Genomic DNA, 18,465 nt, shown 5'->3' with positions numbered 1-18,465 from the left:
AGAGCGCTGCGCCGTGCCTTCAGCCAATGGGCGTGCGAGTTATTGGAAGCCCTTATTTGCATAACGCTACTATAAAAGCGGCGCCGTCCGCGGGGCCGTTTCACTCTGTGGTGTTGGCTCGTAGCGACCGTAGCGCGGACGCGATGCCCGAACCGGCCAAGTCAGCACCCGCCCCCAAAAAGGGCTCCAAGAAGGCGGTGACAAAGACCCAGAAAAAAGGCGACAAGAAGCGGCGGCGCAGCCGCAAGGAGAGTTACTCCATCTACGTGTACAAGGTGCTGAAGCAAGTGCACCCCGACACCGGCATCTCCTCCAAAGCCATGGGCATCATGAACTCCTTTGTCAACGACATCTTCGAGCGTATCGCGGGGGAGGCGTCCCGCCTGGCCCACTACAACAAGCGCTCCACCATCACGTCGCGGGAGATCCAGACGGCCGTGAGGCTCCTCCTGCCCGGCGAGCTGGCTAAGCACGCCGTCTCCGAGGGCACCAAAGCCGTCACCAAGTACACCAGCTCCAAGTAAAGCGGCCGGAATCGGCTGCGGGGAACCGGCTCGGCTCAACTCAACCCAACGGCTCTTTTCAGAGCCACCCACTTCCTTACCAAAGAGCTGACGTTGCTGCTGAGGTGTCCCTTTTTTTTTTTGTTGTTGTTTACTTGGCATTTTGAGGGTTGCGGGGAAGGGATTTGGCGTTTCAAAGCCTGTCGCGAACGTAGATAATTTTGTCTGTTTTCTGAAAAGGCGTGTCGGTCGTTACGGGGTTCGCCCCCCCCCCCCGCCCTGCGCCGGGCGGCTCGTGCTGCCGCTTTCGCCTTCGAACCGTTCCCCCCCCTCCCCCCCAATTGGTCGCGGTGGGCGATGACGTCACAGAGGGGTGGAGCGCGTTAGCAGCGCGGGTTTCCCTCCGGTCCGCGCTGGGGTGTAGGATCCGCCTGAGCGAAGCCGCAGTCCCCACTCCGCGCGTGGGGTGGGTGCCGGGTGGGTGGCGGCGCCGCCCCGGAGGTGGGGGCTGGGTGTTCGTGGGCTGCGCTCTGCCTTGGGTTTCACGGCTGGAGAGCTCGCTGTGAGATCTGTCGCTGCTATGTTTTTAAGAGTAGAAATAAGGTTTTCCTGGACTGTTATTAAAGTGTAATGACTGTAGAAAAACCTGAGGTTATTGAAAGTAAAACTTCATTACCGTGTAACTAATACTAGTGCTGTGTTCGGATGCGAATAACGCCGCCATCCCCTTTTGTACCCCTGTTACTTAGGAAACACGTGAGTTCTTGTTCCCCGCGCGACGTCTTTCTGCGCTTTGTGAACTGTGTTTTCTTCGTCCGTGTGTGCGTGGGGGTGAGCTGGGGGAATCCCATGCAAAGTTAGTGTGTCCCGCCCTCTATCCCCGCCTGGATACAGGGTGGGGAATAAAAAGGCCTTGAAAGGATGAACTCTGGGCCATGGGGTTTTTTTCTGGAATTATTACCAATTTTGGTTCATCTGTTTGGAGCCGCCGCGGAGCGAGATTTTTCCCACGGCGCCCACCCGGGCTGCCGGCAGCGCCGTGCGGAAGACAAGGAGGGGGGAATGTAAACAGCGCCCGGCTATTGGCTAAGAGAATTCCGTAACGGGCCAATCAGAGAGCGGTATCTGGAGCTGCATTTGTGGCGTGGTGGCAGGCGCTGGGCGCGCTGCTCTCAGCCAATGGGTGGACGCGGAGTGGAACCCTCATTTGCATAAATAAGCGGCGCCCGCCACTTCCATCAGCGAGAACCCCGGCAACGATGGCTTTTAGCGGTTTTTATTAGCAGAAATTAGTGTTTTGCGAATTTCTGTACCAGGGACCTGCCTCGAAAATGCTCATTTTTGGTTGGCAGAGCCTCTCTCCGTTCCCCGTGGTTTTATTACTAGGTGTCCGCTGCCACTTTTGAGGCTCGGGCGTTTTGGGGCAACCCTGCTTTACCGTTGAGCCCTGACGCTCCCACCGTGGGAAGATTAAGAGCTGTAATTAATCCTTCCGCTCTCATCAATGCTACCCAGTCCCCACACCTGCTCCTCCAGCTCTTTTCCTGAAGCGGTGGGTGGCTCTGAAAAGAGCCTTTGCATTTAAAAGCAAAATAAAAAATAAAATCCCAGACTCAGAAACACCTCGCGCAGGCTTTCGCCCCTCCTCCCGCCGCCTCACTTGACCTTGGCCTTGTGGCTCTCGGTCTTCTTGGGCAGCAGCACGGCCTGGATGTTGGGCAGGACCCCGCCCTGCGCGATGGTGACGCCGCCCAGCAGCTTGTTGAGCTCCTCGTCGTTCCGCACCGCCAGCTGCAGGTGCCGGGGGATGATCCGCGTTTTCTTGTTGTCCCGAGCGGCGTTACCCGCGAGCTCTAAGATCTCGGCAGTCAAATACTCCATGACGGCGGCTAAGTAAACGGGAGCGCCGGCACCCACGCGTTCGGCGTAGTTACCTTTGCGCAGCAGCCGGTGGACGCGGCCCACGGGGAACTGGAGGCCCGCGCGGGAAGAGCGCGACTTGGCCTTCGCGCGGGCCTTTCCCCCCTGCTTCCCGCGACCCGACATCGCCCCGCGGCCCGCCTCGCCTAAACGGGGCGCCGCCGCCGCCGCCGCGTCTTTTATAGCCTGCCGGGGAGCGAAACGTCGCTTTGTGATTGGCTACGGGAGCACCAACCGGACAGCAAAGACTCGTGGCCAATAGCAACCCGTGGTTTGGAGCCGCCTCTGTTCCAGGGCGGGACGTGGCCAATCAGAGAGCGGGATGAGGCGCCCGGGGGTTATAAAAGGAGGCGGCGCTCAATCCCTCAGCGGTAAAGCTTTTAATTTTTTAAGTTTTTGGTTTGGTTTTTTTGGATTTTTTTTTTTTTTTAGCATCTTAGCACGTGTGCGCTGTGGGGCTGAGGGCAAGTCGCTGGCTTCCCCCCCCCCCCGTCTCCCGCCAACAATTTTAAAGGCTTTTGAAGTGCGTTGGGTGACTCGGGGAGGGGCGGGTGGAGCTCGTGCCGGTCTCCCATTGGCCCGCGGGAAGGGGGGGGCGGTTCCCACTCAGCTCCGCCCCGAGCTCCGCCCACCGCGGCTGCCGGTCGGCGCGCCCCACCACCGCCCTTTTCACCTTAAAAACTTCTTTTTTTTTTTTTTTTTAATAATAAAATCACGCTGCTCCCTCCCAGAAATCCCCCTTTTTTGGCTTTTTTTTCCCCGTTAAACCCCAGCGGGGCGGGGGGGGTTTGTGTGCGCGGCGCCTTTGGGGAGGCGCGGGGGCGCTGGTGCCAGAGCCCGGATAGCTCAGTCGGCAGAGCATCAGACTTTTAATCTGAGGGTCCAGGGTTCAAGTCCCTGTTCGGGCGAAGACCGTTCCCTTTTCCCGTCCGCTCCAGCGCGGTCCCTGCGAGCCGGACTGTTTTTTTTTTTTTTTCCCTTTTTTTTTTGGATTTTTTAGGAATTGGGGGGATTTTTTTTTTTTTTTTTTTTTGCGGCGGAGGCGTGTGGGCCCCGGTGGGGCTGGCGCGGGGGGCCGGTCCCATGGTGTAATGGTTAGCACTCTGGACTCTGAATCCAGCGATCCGAGTTCAAATCTCGGTGGGACCTTCTCCCTTTTCGTCCCCGTCACCCCGCGTCGTGTCCCGCCCACCCCCCGCGCGGGGGGGGGGGGGGTCCCTGCTCTGCGCCTCCCCCCCCTTTTGGGGACCACTGGGGTCACCCCACCCAGGTGTGCCCCGAACTTGACCCACCCACAGGGACTGTGCGGGGCATCCGACGCGTGACACCCCCATCAGGGACCCCCCTGTGTCTGCCACCCCCCCCCCCCTTGGGGACCGCAGGTGTCACCTGGGGGGGGAGGTGACCTCATGCCATCCTGTCCCCAAGGGGGACGGAGAGTGGCTCTACTCTTGTGCCTCCAGCCGCGAGGCCAGGACACAGCCCTGCTGGCCCTCCCAGCCCCACCGTCCCCACGGCAGGACCTGCCCTCTCCTGCCCCACACCCCCACTGGTGCTGGCCCTCAGTGGGCCGTCAGGGATGATGGGGACACAGTGCCCGGAGCCTTGATGGCCCTTGGGGACCAGGACAAGACCCCCCAACCAGCCCCGTCTCCCTTGCAGCCTGGTGGCACGGAGCAGGGCACAGGGACGTGAATATGGGGACAGGGGCAGGGTGGGGGACACTGGGCTGGGGACAGGGAACCATCTTCCCCCCCCCCCTAAATAATCCCCCTGGGGGTGTCCCCACGGTGGGACCCCGCAGTGGGGACGGCCGGGCGCGGGTCCATCCTCCCTCGCCGCCTCACCCCGGGGCCAACGTCCCCCTCGCCGCGGTGGCGCTTTGGCTCCAGTGCCGTCAACCCTGACAAACTGATGACCCCAAAATTGCAAAACCTGGAGCAAAGGGCGCACCCGGCATTTCTTCCAGCAGCTGCCAAGAAAAACATTTGATCCTTGTGATAATTTTATAGCCCCGTGAACCCTGGGGTTGCCAATTGGAGGTAAAGGTGAGAAACACTGTGGTGTGGCTGTGCTGCAAGTGTTTGCTCCTTTTTTTTTTTTTTTTTTAATTAGCAAAAAGATTATCCTGCCAAGAAGCAGCTTTCCAGGTGCTCACGCCCAGGCCAGGGATTTAAGTGGCAAACTCTGTTTTTCTCCTAGTGACTAAAGCCTGTTTGTGTGACCATCGGCGGGGGAGAAGGGGCGTGGGTGGGCAAAATGCTTCAGCATTGAGCTGGTCCTGCTTGGAAGGGGCTGAAGATGTGGACAGTTTCCAAGAAAATGGGGGAGCACGGAGCAAATTTTGTTGGGGTGGGGCTTCCACATAGGAGCACCAATAAAGTAAACATGGGATGGGCTGATTTCCCAGTTTTTATAATGAAAGAAAAAATGCTGGAGATGTTTGGGGTCAGCTGGAGATGTTTGGAGTTGGAGATGTTTGGGGTCAGCTGGAGATGTTTGGGGTCAGCTGGAGATGTTTGGGGACAGCTGGAGATGTTTGGGGACAGCTGGAGATTTTGGACATATTTGGGGTTAGTTGGAGGTGCTGGGGGCTGGATGGAGACGTTGAGGATTGGGTGGACGTGTTGGGGGTTGGATGGAGACGTGGGGGAGCTGCACAGGGACCTCCCCCCCCGCCCCACGGGGGACCCAGGTGTGTCTGCGCTCCCCACGCAGCGCGCTGAGCACCGGGGAGAGCTCACGGAGATGCCTCCGTGTGGAGCCCAAGCCATAACCCAAAGCCAGGGGTGGGTAAGGGGAGGGAGGGGTGGGTGGACGGACAGACGGACGGACGGCTGGGTGGATGGATGTATAGCTATGGTAGATAGATGAGGTAGGCAGATGAGTGGGTAGAGGCAGGGTGAGTAGGTGGAAGGATGGACAGACAGCTGGACACAGCCAGACGGCCAGCTCATGTTTCCGTACTGATCAGCTCGGCGGGTGCAGGCAGGCGACGGGGGGGCCAGCGAAGCCCGGCGGGGTGGCAACCGTCCGGCATCGGCGGGCGGTCAGAAGGATCCGAATGGCAGCAGGACGGACGGACAGCCGGCCGGCTGGAGGGACAGCCGGAGGGGCAGGGGCAGGAGGGGCGGGCAGGCGGCCGGGGAGTTAATGAGCAGCAGCCGCCTCCACCGTGCCGCAACACACCCCGGGGCAGGGCTCCTGCTGCAGGGAAAGGTAGGGAAAAAAAAAAAAAAAAAAAAAGAAAGAAAGAAAAAAAACCAAAGCACCCTAATCCTGGCCAAGGCAGCAAAGCCCTGCGGGGCGTCAGCAGCCGGGGCAAGGTGCGCTTGGGGCGGACCTTGGCCAGGAGCACCCAGCGGGTGCTGCCGGGGCTCGGCACCCCCCCGTGACCATGCCGGTGCTGGGGGTCGTCACGGCGGCAGCGGCCGGGCTGGTGGTGCTGCTGCTGCTGGCGGTGCCGACGGCGGTCGCTCGCCTGTTCCCTTTCTTCTGGGTCGACTTGGCGGCCTTCGGCGCCTTGGCGAGGTCGTCGGTGCGCTGCCGGCGGCGGTTGAACCGCCAGCCCGCCGTCACCCTCCTCGACGTCTTCCAGGGCCACGCTCGCCGCCGGCCCCGCTGGCCCCTGCTCCGCTTCCAGGATGAGGTTTACACCTACGAGGACATGGACCGCCGGAGCAACCGGGCCGCCCGCGTGTTCTCCCGGCGCCTGGGGCTGCAGCCGGGCCGCACCGTCGCCGTCTTCCTCCCCAACGACCCCAGCTACGTCTGGACCTGGCTGGCGCTGGCCAAGCTGGGATGTCCCATGGCTTGTCTCAACTGCAACGTGCGGGGCCGGGCGCTGCAGCACGCTCTCGCCGCCGCCGGGGCCTCCCTCCTCCTCGCCAGCCCCGGTGAGCGGCTCCCACCGGGCCGGGGGGGGCGCGGAGTTGGGGTGCTGGGAGGGCCCGGCTGGTTCCCCGGCTCCCCTGGCCGCTGGCTGTGTCTCGCGGCGCACACGCGTGTGCTGGGGGCCGGGGTGGGGGGGGAGCGCGGACGGTGTCCGGGCACGTCGATGCTCCTGCGTGCGCGTCGGCACGTATGCCGGTGGCTGTAGATGTGACCGCGCGTGTCGGCGCCTGTGCGTGGATTGGCACAGGTGTCGGTGCCTGTGCATGTGTCTGCACGCGTGTCGGTGCCTGTGCATGTGTCTGCACGCGTGTCAGTGTCTGTGCATGTGTCTGCACGGGTGTCAGTGCCTGTGCATGTGTCTGCACGTGTGTCCGTGCCTGTGCATGTGTCTGCACGCGTGTCTGTGCCTGTGCATGTGTCTGCACGCATGTCAGTGTCTGTATGTGTGTCTGCAGGTGTGTTGGTGTCTATGCATGTGTCTGCACGTGTGTCCGTGCCTGTGCATGTGTCTGCACGGGTGTCAGTGCCTGTGCATGTGTCTGCAGGTGTGTCGGTGCCTGTGCATGTGTCTGCACGCATGTCAGTGTCTGTATGTGTGTCTGCAGGTGTGTTGGTGTCTATACATGTGTCTGCACGCGTGTCGGTGCCTGTGCATGTGTCTGCACGGGTGTCAGTGCCTGTGCATGTGTCTGCACGGGTGTCAGTGCCTGTGCATGTGTCTGCACGCGTGTCTGTGCCTGTGCATGTGTCTGCACGGGTGTCAGTACCTGTGCATGTGTCTGCATGCGTGTCAGTGTCTATACATGTGTCTGCACGCGTGTCGGTGCCTGTGCATGTGTCTGCACGGGTGTCAGTGCCTGTGCATGTGTCTGCACGTGTGTCGGTGCCTGTGCATGTGTCTGCATGCGTGTCAGTGCCTGTGCATGTGTCTGCACGCATGTCAGTGTCTGTATGTGTGTCTGCAGGTGTGTTGGTGTCTATACATGTGTCTGCACGTGTGTCAGTGTCTGTGCATGTGTCTGCACGCGTGTCAGTGCCTGTGCATGTGTCTGCATGCGTGTCAGTGCCTGTGCATGTGTCTGCACGTGTGTCGGTGCCTGTGCATGTGTCTGCATGTGTGTCAGTGCCTGTGCATGTGTCTGCACGCATGTCAGTGTCTGTATGTGTGTCTGCACGCGTGTCAGTGTCTATACATGTGTCTGTATGCGTGTCAGTGCCTGTGCATGTGTCTGCACGCATGTCAGTGTCTATACATGTGTCTGCATGCGTGTCAGTGTCTGTGCATGTGTCTGCACGCATGTCAGTGTCTGTGCATGTGTCTGCACGGGTGTCAGTGTCTGTATGTGTGTCTTCAGGTGTGTCAGTGTCTATACATGTGTCTGCACGCGTGTCTGTGCCTGTGCATGTGTCTGCACGCGTGTCTGTGCCTGTGCATGTGTCTACACGCATGTCTGTGCCTGTGCATGTGTCTGCATGGGTGTCAGTACCTGTGCATGTGTCTGCATGCGTGTCAGTGTCTGTGCATGTGTCTGCATGCGTGTCTGTGCCTGTGCATGTGTCTGCACGGGTGTCAGTACCTGTGCATGTGTCTGCATGCGTGTCAGTGTCTATACATGTGTCTGCATGCGTGTCAGTGTCTGTGCATGTGTCTGCATGTGTGTCAGTGCCTGTGCATGTGTCTGCACGCATGTCAGTGCCTGTACATGGATTTCCACAAGTGTCAGTGTCTGCATGTGTCTACATACATGTCAGTGTCTGTGTGTATGTCTGCACGCATGTCAGTGCCTGTGCATGTGTCCGCACGCGTGTCGCTGGGCATACATGCATTTCCATGTGTGTTGGCTATGTGTGTATTTGCAGGTGTGTCTGTGCACGCGTGTCAGCGCCCACACACGCTCTTGCACGCCTCTGTAGCACACGCGTGGGCGCGAGGCTGTTTGCCCTGAGCGTACGAGAGGTGGTTCACGTCGGGGCTCCGGCGTGCTCACGGCTGCTTTGTGCAGCCCTTTGCACACGCGTGTGCAAAACCCCAACAACGCCGCGGTGAGCGTGTCGGGGTGCGCTGGCCGTGCGGAGGCCACGGGTTAATCATCACCAGCCCCTTCCCGGGTTAAAGGTCTTTTTTTTTTTTTTTTTTTTGGGGAGGGGAGAGAAAAAAAGAAAAAAAACAGGGTGGGAGGAGGCTGGACCCACTCGGGTCCTCGGGGCACCCACCCGTGATGCCCGGGGGTGCCCAGCTGATTGGGGGCCCCTTTGGGGGCGCACTGGGGGCCCCTTTGGGGGTGCACTGGGGGCCCCTTTGGGGGTGCACTGGGGCCCCTTTGGGGGTGCACTGGGGGCCCCTTTGGGGGTGCACTAGGGGCCCCTTTTGGGGCGCACTGGGGCCCCTTTGGGATCTCTGGGGCACTCACCTGGGATGCCCGGGGGTGCCCGGCTGATTGGGGGCCCCTTTGGGGGTGCACTGGGGCCCCTTTGGGGGTGCACTGGGGGCCCCTTTGGGGGTTCACTGAGGGCCCCTTTGGGGGTGCACTGGGGCCCCTTTGGGGGCGCACTGGGGCACCCACCCGTGATGCCCGGGGGTGCCCAGCTCATTGGGGTGCCCCTTTGGGGGTACGTGGGGTGCCCATCCCCGACCTTTTGGGTTCCCCTCTGACTGTTGACCCACCTGGGCCCCCCCGGGGGCCGTGGCCCCCTCTGTCCCCCCAGAGCTCCAGGCCGCCGTGGAGGAGGTGCTGCCGGCCCTGCAGCGCGACGGCACCCGCGTGTTCTACCTGAGCTCCGGGTCCCCGACGCCGGGCATCGAGGCCCTGCTGCCCGCCATCGAGGTGGCCCCCGATGAGCCCCCGCCCGCCCGCCACCGCGCCGGCGTCACCGCCAAGTCCAAGGCCATGTACATCTACACCTCCGGCACCACCGGTGAGGCTGGGGGGGCCGGGCGCCCCCAGGGCAGTAAGGGCCCAGCCGTGGGGAAGGGCTGTGGGGCAGAAGGCGGGTTGTGTGGGCGAGGTGGGGCAGGCGATGTCGGAGGGGTCCTGCGGAGCCCTTCCTCCGGCCCTGACCGGCTCCTCCCGGCTCTGTCCACGCGAGGGTTGGCCACCTCCCCCGATGGAGAACCCACCGGGCACGTGGGTCCGTCCTTGCCGTGGGACAGGGTGGGAAACGGGACCTCCCTCATCCCGCTCTGACCCCCAACCACGTCCCGCCCCAGCCAACCCGGGCGCATCTGGATGAGGATGCTCATGGCTCCTCCCAGCAAGGTCTGGAGAGCTCGAGGGGTGGCGACCCGCCGTGCCGGGGGAAGGGGTTTGCCCCCCATCCCACGCGGGAAGGTCCAAGGGGGACGTTTCCTAGCAGCTGCTCCCACCCCCCAGGGCTGCCCAAGGCAGCGGTGGTCACAGAGATGAAGCTGATGATGGTGGCCAACCTGGCCCGGCTCTGCGGTCTGCGGCCTGACGATGTCATCTACACGACGCTGCCGCTCTACCACTCAGCCGGGCTGCTCGTCGGGGTGGGAGGGTGCTTCGAGGTCGGTACGTAAGCTCATGGCCCACGTGGGACGGGCAGAGAGAGGGGTTGGGGGTGGGTGGGTGGAGGAATGGGTGGATGGAGGGATGGGTGGGTGGGTGGATGGAGGGATGGGTGGGTGGATGGATGGATGGAGGGATGGGTGGGTGGGTGGATGGGTGGGTGGGTGGATGGATGGAGGGATGGATGGGTGGATGGATGGGTGGGTGGGTGGGTGGATGGAGGGATGGGTGGGTGGATGGAGGGATGGATGGATGGGTGGATGGAGGGATGGGTGGGTGGGTGGGTGGGTGGGTGGATGGATGGGTGGGTGGATGGATGGAGGGATGGATGGGTGGATGGATGGGTGGGTGGGTGGGTGGATGGAGGGATGGGTGGGTGGATGGAGGGATGGATGGATGGGTGGATGGAGGGATGGGTGGGTGGATGGGTGGGTGGGTGGATGGATGGAGGGATGGATGGGTGGATGGATGGGTGGGTGGGTGGGTGGATGGAGGGATGGGTGGGTGGATGGAGGGATGGATGGATGGGTGGATGGAGGGATGGGTGGGTGGGTGGGTGGATGGATGGGTGGGTGGGTGGATGGAGGGATGGGTGGGTGGGTGGGTGGAGGAATGGGTGGATGGAGGGATGGGTGGATGGGTGGATGGGTGGGTGGATGGGTGGGTGGGTGGATGGATGGAGGGATGGGTGGGTGGACGGATGGGTGGGTGGGCGGGCGGGTGGATGGGCGGGCGGGTGGATGGGCGGGCGGGTGGGTGGGTGGGTGGATGGAGGGATGGGTGGGTGGATGGGCGGATGGAGGGAGGGATGGATGGGTGGGCGGATGGGTGGGTGGGTGGATGGGAAAAAAAGAGTGAAATGGGAGGGGTAACCATCACCCTGCCGTGTCCCCCCAGGAGCCACCTGCGTCCTACGGGCCAAGTTCTCTGCCTCCCAATTCTGGGACGACTGCCGCCGCTACAACGTCTCCGTCATCCAGTACGTGGGTGAGCTCATGCGCTACCTCTGCAACACACCCAAGGTAAGGTCCCCACCAGCCTGAAATCCACCCCTGGGGGGGAAGATGCTGCGGTGGGGCACACCCTGAGATGGTCCCTCCCTTTGTCACCCCACAGCGTGCCGACGACCGGGAGCATGGGGTGCGCTTGGCGTTGGGCAATGGCCTGCGGGAAAAGGTGTGGAGGGAGTTTCTTCAGCGCTTTGGGCCTGTCTCCATCTGGGAGTTTTATGGGGCAACCGAGGGCAACGCCGGCTTCATCAACTACACCGGGAAGATCGGGGCCGTGGGCAGAGCCAACATGTTCCTCAAGGTGAGCCGCCGGTGAGGACGGTGGCGGGGGGAGCAAACGCTCACTGCCTTGGGGAGGCCAATAATGCGCCTCAAGTTGGGTTGATGGCAAGAGCCGGGGTCTCCTGGACACCCTCTCTGTGGTGGAGCAAATGGTGCCCTCCCTGGGGAAGCCAACACTGGCCAGTGGGTTGGGCTGATACAAAAGCAGGATCTCCAAGATCCCCTCGTCACATCCAAAAGGAGCTCCCTCCACTTGGTCGGCCAGTGTTGACTCAACAGCACGGACTCGAAGTCTAGTTTTGGAGTGCCCACGGTGACCTGGACATCGCTGTAGCCCCGAGAAGGGCCCCTCAGGTGTCACTTCTCAGTCCCCAGCCACCCACGCGTTGAGCAAAAGTTGCAAAAATCGGGTGTTCTCCACCTCTTTCCCCGCTCTGAATTCTCCCACAGGTCTTTGATTTGAAAGATACCACAGGGAGCTCGGGCAATGGTTGAATCTCTTAGGATTAAATCTTACTGCAATGCCAAGGGCCGTTAGCTCCAACAGAAACCAAGTGGCTGCCCAGGGTGTTGGGATTTGGGGCGTGGGTGGGTGGGGCGTGTTTCTGTGGGTTGTGATGAACAAATAACACAAGGTTGGAGCTGGCACTAGAGGGGAAAGTCGTCTCACTCTTTTTAATCCCGTGTTTATCTTCCACCCACCACTTTCTCTTTTTGCCCCTCTTCTGCCCCCCCAGAGGTTTGCTCCCTTTGAGCTGATCAAGTATAACGTGGAGGAGGATGAACCTGTACGTGACGAGCGAGGTCTCTGCATACGAGTCCGCCCCGGTAAGGAGAGATGAGCCTTCCGAGGGCTTTTTTGGGAGGGAAGAGGGGCAGACAGGGGGTTGAGAGGCATCAAAGCCACCTCTTGGTCCTTATCACCACCGTCTTGGTGGCTGGAATCCACCAGAAACTCCTCAAAGAAACAAGAACATCATCCCCAAGCAACCGGTGGGACATGGAGGTGACGTTCCCCAGTGCTGAGGCGGTTGCTGTCTGGCCCCCCCCCCCCCCCTCCTTTCCCTCCCCGAAGGTGAGACGGGGCTGCTGGTCATCAAAATCACCCAGAACACCCCTTTCGACGGCTACGCGGGCGATTCCCAGAAGACAGAGAAGAAGGTCTTGAGGGATGTCCTGGTCAAAGGCGACACCTTCTTCAACAGCGGTGACCTCCTCATGATCGACCACGAAAGATTCGTCTACTTCCAGGACCGCGTGGGAGACACTTTCCGGTAACTCCGATGCTCTCAGCCCCCCACCTGGGCGGGCAGGGTCCCCGGCCAGCCCGAACGCCCCCTCACAGCTTCATCCTTCCTCTTCCCTAGTTGGAAAGGCGAGAATGTGGCCACGACGGAGGTGGAAGCCACTCTTGCCACGGTTAACTTCATCCAGGAGGTCAATGTCTACGGAGTGGCCGTGCCAGGTGAGTACTGGCTGGTGCGGGGGGGGCGAGTCGGGCCCAAATAAAAAGCCGGTGATGCTTCAGCCAGGTGATGTGTCCCCACATGGTCCGAGTGGCCACCGAGAAGCCTAGAGTAGAATGGAAAGGACCTACAGTGATCATCCAGTCCAACTGCCTGACCACTTCAGGAGTCACTGTCACAAAACAGAGAGTCTGGTATTTTTGGGGCTCGTGCTTACTGCCACAACGGTCCAAACAGCCACCAAGATGACTGAAACAGGGCTGGGTCACCCCAAGGCATCTAGTGTTGCTTGGGGCAAGCAACGTGTCCGCGTAACGGACCACCCAGGTCAACACAGGACTTACCCAAATTAAGTTTCCAGCATGGCTTTGGCACAGTGGGTGCCAGTAAAGGTCTGAGGGGCCATCAAAAAGGTTAAAGGGGAACTCGGCTGCCCTAACCAAGTGTCCGGCCTTGCTTTGGGCACGCAACGTACCCCTGCAACGGCCCAAGTAGCCACCAAGAAAAATAAAACGGGACTCGGTTGCCCAAAGGAGTCATCTGGTGGTGTTCCGGGCAACTGGTGTCTCCACGACGGCCCAGGTGGCCACCAGGAAGAGTGAAACTCAAGTTGCCCAAAGTGTCAGTTGCTGTTTCAGGCACACGGTGTGTCGCCGCAATGGTCCAAGCGGCCGCAAAGGAGGCCAGAAAGGGGAAACCCTCACCCCAAACGAGCACCCAGCACTGTTCTGGGCACATGACGTGCCTGCGTCTTGGTCCCAGCGGCCTCCGAGAAAATAAAGTGTCCAAGTGTCCAGCACCGCTCTGGGCACGCAACAGGTCGCCGAAACGGTCCGAGTGGCCAGCGGGGACGAGCCCGCTTTGCCTGAAACAACCCCCCGTCGCCGTTGGCAGGGTGCGAGGGGCGGTGCGGCATGGCAGCCATCCGCCTGAAGCCCGGGGCGAGCTTCGAGGGCGAGAGCCTCTACGCCTTCACCGGGGACACGCTGCCCAGCTACGCCGCCCCCCGCTTCGTGCGCATCCAGGTCAGCGGGCCCGGCTCCGGCGGGGTGGCCCGGGGGGGGGGAGCGGGGGGGCGGGGATTTTGTCGGTCACCCCAGCATCGGGGGGATGGCAGCGGGGTCCCTCCTCCCCCAGGACAGCGGTGGGCACCCCGTGCCGACGACACCACGCAGGTCCCCCCCCGCCTCCAGCGGTGCCCCGGGGTCACCGTTTCCAACGACGGCACCTGCATCCCCCCCCCTTGGTCCCCCGCACCGGGGGGACCCCATTTCTGGCGGCACTGTCCATCCCCCCCCCCCCCATTTCTGACACCATCCACCTCCGCAGGACGCTCTGGAGATCACGGGGACCTTCAAGCAGTGCAAAGGCAACCTCGTCAAAGAAGGCTTTGACCCCAACATCATCAAAGACCCCCTCTTCCTACGGGACGACAAGAAGAAATCGTACGTGCCCCTGAACCCCGACACCTACGCTGCCATCCTGGACATGAAGCTCAACCTGTAGAAGGAGCTGCACCACGCCGGGGTCTCCCTGACGGCCTGGGGCTGTAATTGCCTAGGGGCAACTAGCAAGGCCAATTCGGGGCCCGTCAGGCATTTTTTTGCTTCCTTCAGGGAGTTCCTCGTGGTGTTGGAGCACGATGAGGGTGACGGGCTGGTCTGAGTGCTCGCTATCCCATCCCGACACCCCCGTGCCATGCCGGCTGTGGAAATTAAAGGCTTAATTCCAATTATTTGGGTCCGGGCGAGCGCTGGGCTGTTGACGGCTATTTTCTGGGGACCCACCCACTTGTTTTCCCTTCTGGAGGGGAGAGACGGTGCCCAAAATCCTCCCTGCTGCTGGGAAGTGAATATTTGCTCAGCCCTGGCCTCTTGCTCGCCCTGGGGAGGTATTAAGCCCCAAAACACTCTCATATTCCCAGCCAGGGCTCGCTGAGCCACTTTAGCTCACCGATCTGGAAGAAAGCCGATTTATTTCTCCCTGATCCAGTTTTCTGGCCAGCAGGGACCTAAGCCAGCTCGGGAAGGCAGTCTGGGCTCCCCCGTACATGTCAGGCCCAAAGATGCACCCCGAACCCCCCCCCGACAGCACCGGCTTCTTCCCGCCCCCCCCCCCAGCGCCCGCTGAGCCGGTTTAACCAACACAAAAAGGAGCTCGTTTCACCCCGCGGTTGTTTTCTGCCAGATCAGCGAGCAAAAACCAGCTTGGGGCTGCTCTCCTGGCTCCTCCTCCTCCTCCTCCCGGGTGCGAGCCGTCCCTTTTGGTTTTTCATAGAAAAGGTGAAATCTTTATTTACAAACCTTCCCAGCGGCACCGGGGCGGGGGAGAGGAGGAGAGGAGCCAGGCGTCCGCCGGGAAGCCCTTCACTCGCCGCCGTCACCCAGCAGCTGCAGCTCCACCACGCGCGGCGGGGGCTCCTTGGGGGGTCGGCGAGCCTCGGGGGGGACGCGGCGCTCCCGCTGCAGCTCGCCCACGCGGAGCCGGAGCCGTTGCTCCCGCCGTTTGCAGGCCTGGAGCTGCCGCTGGGCTTTGTCGAGGGCGTCGAGGGCCGCCTCGGCGCGGCGCTTCCAGAGCAGGGCGCTGCCCACCTGGTAGCTGTGCTCGCTCTGGATGTACGCCCCCGCCGGCGGCGGCAGCCGCAGCATGTAAAGGGAGGGGGAAACGGGGCGGGGGGGCGCCGGGGGGTCACCCTCAGGGAGAGCCGGGGTAGCCGTGGCTTCCTCGTCCCCTGTGGCCACCAAAAGGCTGTCCGGGAGGGGACCGCGGGCACCTGAGGGGCCGGGAAGGGCTGGGACACCCCCATGGTCACCGGCGGGGGGGGCGCCGGGGTCTTCGCTCTCCCGGGGGAAGCAGGAGACGTCGGCGGTGAAGGGGGGGTCCGGTGGGGAAGGAGCGGGGTCCTGCCTGCACAGGGAAAAGAAGAGATTAAATTGGGGCGTGGGGACGACCCAGCAGCATCCTGTATCGCCTCCCCCCCCCCCCCGCCCCGAATCTGCCCCCCCACCCCCTGGGACTCACCTCCACCTCCTGGTGGCCCGAGGGGGCTTTGGGGTGTCTCCCTCGGGCGTGGGGGGCTTCAGCTTGGTGGTCCGGGGGGGTTTGGGGGGGGCCGACTCGAAGACAGTGGGCACGGCCCCTTCCTTGAGACGGTGGTAGCCGCTGTGGGGGGCCAGAGTGGGGAGAAAGGGGGGGGGGGGGGCGGTGTCAGTGGGTGGCACACAGCATTTGGGGGGGGTCCCAAAGGCCTGGGGGGGGGGGCATCCCTAGGGTGCCCCATGGCTCTCAGTGTCCTTGGGGTGCTCTGTCCCCAAAAGCCCTGGGGTGCCCCCCAAGCTCTAAAGAGGACTGGGGAACCTGAAAAGCCTTGGAGGGGGTCCCCAAAATGCCTTTGGGGGGGGTCCCTAGGGGGATGCACAGCCTGCAAGGTCTCTTGGGTGCCCTAAAGCCCTGAGAGAAAACAGGAGGTGGGGGGGTGGTATGTATGTGTCTTCCAAAAGCCCTTGGGGTGCTCCATAACCCCCATGTCCCTGGAGTGCTCCCAATACCTCGGGGAGGGGGGGGTCCCTGGGGTGCCCCAAAGCTCTAGGGAAGGTTTATGGGCCCTGAATAAGCGCTGGGGGGAGGGTTTCCCCCCCAAAAAACCTTGGTTGTGGGTGCTTCAGGGTGCTCCAGGGACTCCCCAGCAGCACTGGGGGGGGGAGGATCCCCAGCTGGGAAATTGAGGCTGGGGGGGGCGCAGTCAGAGCAAACCATTTCCACTCACAGCGGGGAGGGACGGACCCCAGGAAGCCCCAGTCCGGAGCAGTCCATTTTAAATCAAATGGGGGGGGGGGTGACGGTGTTAATTAGGCCAACCCATTCTCTGCAGGGGAAGTGGGGGACACACACTTCATTAAGCACCTCGTTAGCCTCATTAGGTACCTGAAGCCGACTATCTCGAAGCAGCTCTTCTCAAAGTGCTGGGAGCAGAAGTAGATGTACTTGGAGGCCGGGTCCCAGCGGCCCTCCCCGCTCGCGTTCCGCCGCTGGCTGTTCTCCAGCCACAGTGCCCGCCGCGGGTTGTCCTTCTTGGGCAGCCTTGGGGACAGACGCGGGGACACACACACACACACAGATGGGGGATGGACACAAACAAATCAGCTGCCAGGTGACGGTCTCAAAAATCCACTCCCCACCAGCCCATTTTCTGCAAAGTTGGAGGGGTGTATCCCTCCACCCCCCCCCGAAGCTGCAAATGGAAGAGTCCAGGGAGGCCCAGTTAAAGGGGATGGGGCTAAACCACTCCTGAAATGGGGAGCAGGGGGGGTGAGGGGGAACCACACCTTGGCCAAACCATTGCTAAGGGTGGGGGGGAACACACCTGGGACAGCTCACTGCTAAATTGTGGGGGGGTGGGGTGGGGGGAACACACACCTGGGACAGTTCATTGCTAAATGGGGGGGGAACACGCACCTGGGATGGCCCATTGCTAAATGGGGGGGGGGAACACGCACCTGGGATGGCCCATTGCTAAATGGGGGGGGGAACACGCACCTGGGATGGCCCATTGCTAAATGGGGGGGGGAACACGCACCTGGGATGGCCCATTGCTAAATGGGGGGGGGAACACGCACCTGGGATGGCCCATTGCTAAATGGGGGGGGGAACACGCACCTGGGATGGCCCATTGCTAAATGGGGGGGGGGAAGACGCACCTGGGATGGCCCATTGCTAAATGGGGGGGGGGGGGAACACGCACCTGGGATGGCCCATTGCTAAATGGGGGGGGGAACACGCACCTGGGATGGCCCATTGCTAAATGGGGGGGGAACAACACACACCTGGGATGGCCCATTGCTAAATGGGGGGGGGGGAACACGCACCTGGGATGGCCCATTGCTAAATGGGGGGGGGGGGAACACGCACCTGGGACAGCCCCCCACTAGAAGCAGGGGAGGGGCAAATGAAGCATGAAAGAGGGGGAACACCACCCCAAAAACCTCATCACGAGTTAGAAAACAGGGAGAGACCCCTCGGTCCGACCGCTCGGGGGGGGGGGGGGGGGGGGCTGCAAGGCTGAGGCCAAGGGGTGGGGGGTGTCCCCCAAGGGGGTTGCGGGGGCACCCACCGGTGGAAGGAGATGCCTCGGTCACGGGTCTCCCGCGTGTCGCGGGTGCAGCAGCCGGCAGCAGAGCAGTGACGGGGCATCTGGGGGGGGGGAAGCAGGAAAAAGAGGGGGTGAGTAGGTTCTCCCACAGGAACCCCCCCAAAAACTGCAGCTGCTCCCCCCGCGTCCCACGCGAACAGCCAACTCTTAAGCCACCTCCCTCCCCCCCACCCCCCCAACCAACTCCGACCCCCCCGTCCCCCCCCCCCGGACCCCCCCGTCCCCCCCCCCGGTCCCGGGGCCCACAGGCTGCCCCAGGTGATGGAGTCACTGGGGGGGGGGGGGGGGGAGGCGGGGGATGACGTCACGAGGACGCAAAGCACCCCGGGGGCCGTTGCTAAGGGCCGCGGTTGTCAAGGTGGGGGGGGGGGGGCCGGAAGGGGCGGACACCCCCCCCCCCCCGGTCCCGGGGCCGGTTCCCGGGCGCGGCCTCACCTCGGCGCTCCCATCCCGCCGCCGCCGCCGCCGCCGCCGCTCTCGCGAGAACCCGCGAGACTCCCACACCTCGCGAGAGCGCCTGCGCGTCTCTCCCCTCCTCCCCCCCCCCCCAAACCCCGCCCCTTCTCCTTCATTGGCTGCGAGGCGCCGAGGGGGGCGTGGCCCACCATCACGGCACCGCCCGCCCCCTTCCCCGCGCTGGGAAGTTCCCGCCCCGCCCTCTCCTCCTTCCCGCCCCCCCCTTCATTAGCATTCTGCGCAGTCATTGGCCAGGCG

General features: G+C 62.4%; 4 protein-coding genes and 2 non-coding genes across 8 annotated transcripts; 4 read left to right on the top strand and 2 right to left on the bottom strand.

Annotated features, from left to right (window-relative positions):
* The first annotated feature begins 115 nt into the window (after positions 1 to 115).
* Positions 116 to 1,429, top strand: LOC116959713 (histone H2B 5). Its single transcript, XM_032985114.2, has one exon. It carries the CDS (start codon positions 144 to 146, stop codon positions 522 to 524), a length of 381 nt encoding a protein of 126 aa, XP_032841005.1. The 5' UTR covers positions 116 to 143; the 3' UTR covers positions 525 to 1,429.
* A 344-nt stretch (positions 1,430 to 1,773) lies between these two features.
* Positions 1,774 to 2,588, bottom strand: LOC116959712 (histone H2A-IV-like). The gene has a single exon (XM_032985113.2). It carries the CDS (start codon positions 2,547 to 2,549, stop codon positions 2,160 to 2,162), a length of 390 nt encoding a protein of 129 aa, XP_032841004.1. The 5' UTR covers positions 2,550 to 2,588; the 3' UTR covers positions 1,774 to 2,159.
* Positions 2,589 to 3,258: 670 nt separating this feature from the next.
* Positions 3,259 to 3,331, top strand: TRNAK-UUU. The gene has a single exon. It is a non-coding gene; the product is annotated as a tRNA-Lys (tRNA).
* Positions 3,332 to 3,500: 169 nt separating this feature from the next.
* TRNAQ-UUG lies at positions 3,501 to 3,572 on the top strand. The gene has a single exon. It is a non-coding gene; the product is annotated as a tRNA-Gln (tRNA).
* A 2,090-nt stretch (positions 3,573 to 5,662) lies between these two features.
* On the top strand, positions 5,663 to 14,337 carry LOC116962542 (very long-chain acyl-CoA synthetase-like). Of its 2 annotated transcripts, XM_042790377.1 has the most exons (10): positions 5,664 to 6,319; positions 9,024 to 9,233; positions 9,689 to 9,847; positions 10,742 to 10,866; positions 10,961 to 11,155; positions 11,874 to 11,964; positions 12,212 to 12,410; positions 12,504 to 12,601; positions 13,497 to 13,627; positions 13,932 to 14,337. In XM_042790377.1, the coding sequence occupies exons 1-10, from the start codon at positions 5,821 to 5,823 to the stop codon at positions 14,106 to 14,108; spliced, it is 1,884 nt and encodes a 627-aa protein (XP_042646311.1). In that variant the 5' UTR covers positions 5,664 to 5,820; the 3' UTR covers positions 14,109 to 14,337. The 2 variants fall into 2 exon arrangements, with proteins under 2 accessions (XP_042646312.1, XP_042646311.1); XM_042790378.1 differs by lacking the exon at positions 13,497 to 13,627 and having other exon boundaries at positions 5,663 to 6,319; positions 13,932 to 14,092.
* On the bottom strand, positions 12,613 to 18,261 carry THAP7 (THAP domain containing 7). Of its 2 annotated transcripts, XR_006165109.1 has the most exons (6): positions 18,187 to 18,261; positions 17,713 to 17,792; positions 16,527 to 16,682; positions 15,624 to 15,764; positions 14,906 to 15,509; positions 12,613 to 12,708 (listed from the first exon to the last, which is right to left on the bottom strand). XR_006165109.1 is itself a non-coding variant. In XM_042790380.1 (5 exons), exons 2-5 carry the CDS (start codon positions 17,790 to 17,792, stop codon positions 14,969 to 14,971), a joined length of 918 nt encoding a protein of 305 aa, XP_042646314.1. In that variant the 5' UTR covers positions 18,187 to 18,261; the 3' UTR covers positions 14,520 to 14,968. The 2 variants fall into 2 exon arrangements, 1 of the variants encoding a protein (XP_042646314.1); XM_042790380.1 differs by lacking the exon at positions 12,613 to 12,708 and having other exon boundaries at positions 14,520 to 15,509.
* Between the last annotated feature and the right edge of the window lie 204 nt (positions 18,262 to 18,465).

Source organism: Tyto alba, unplaced genomic scaffold, assembly GCF_018691265.1.
Source record: "Tyto alba isolate M040663 unplaced genomic scaffold, T.alba_DEE_v4.0 Super-Scaffold_17, whole genome shotgun sequence".
In the NCBI taxonomy this organism is placed as follows: Eukaryota; Metazoa; Chordata; class Aves; order Strigiformes; family Tytonidae; genus Tyto; species Tyto alba.
This window is presented reverse-complemented; position numbering and strand designations above follow the sequence as displayed.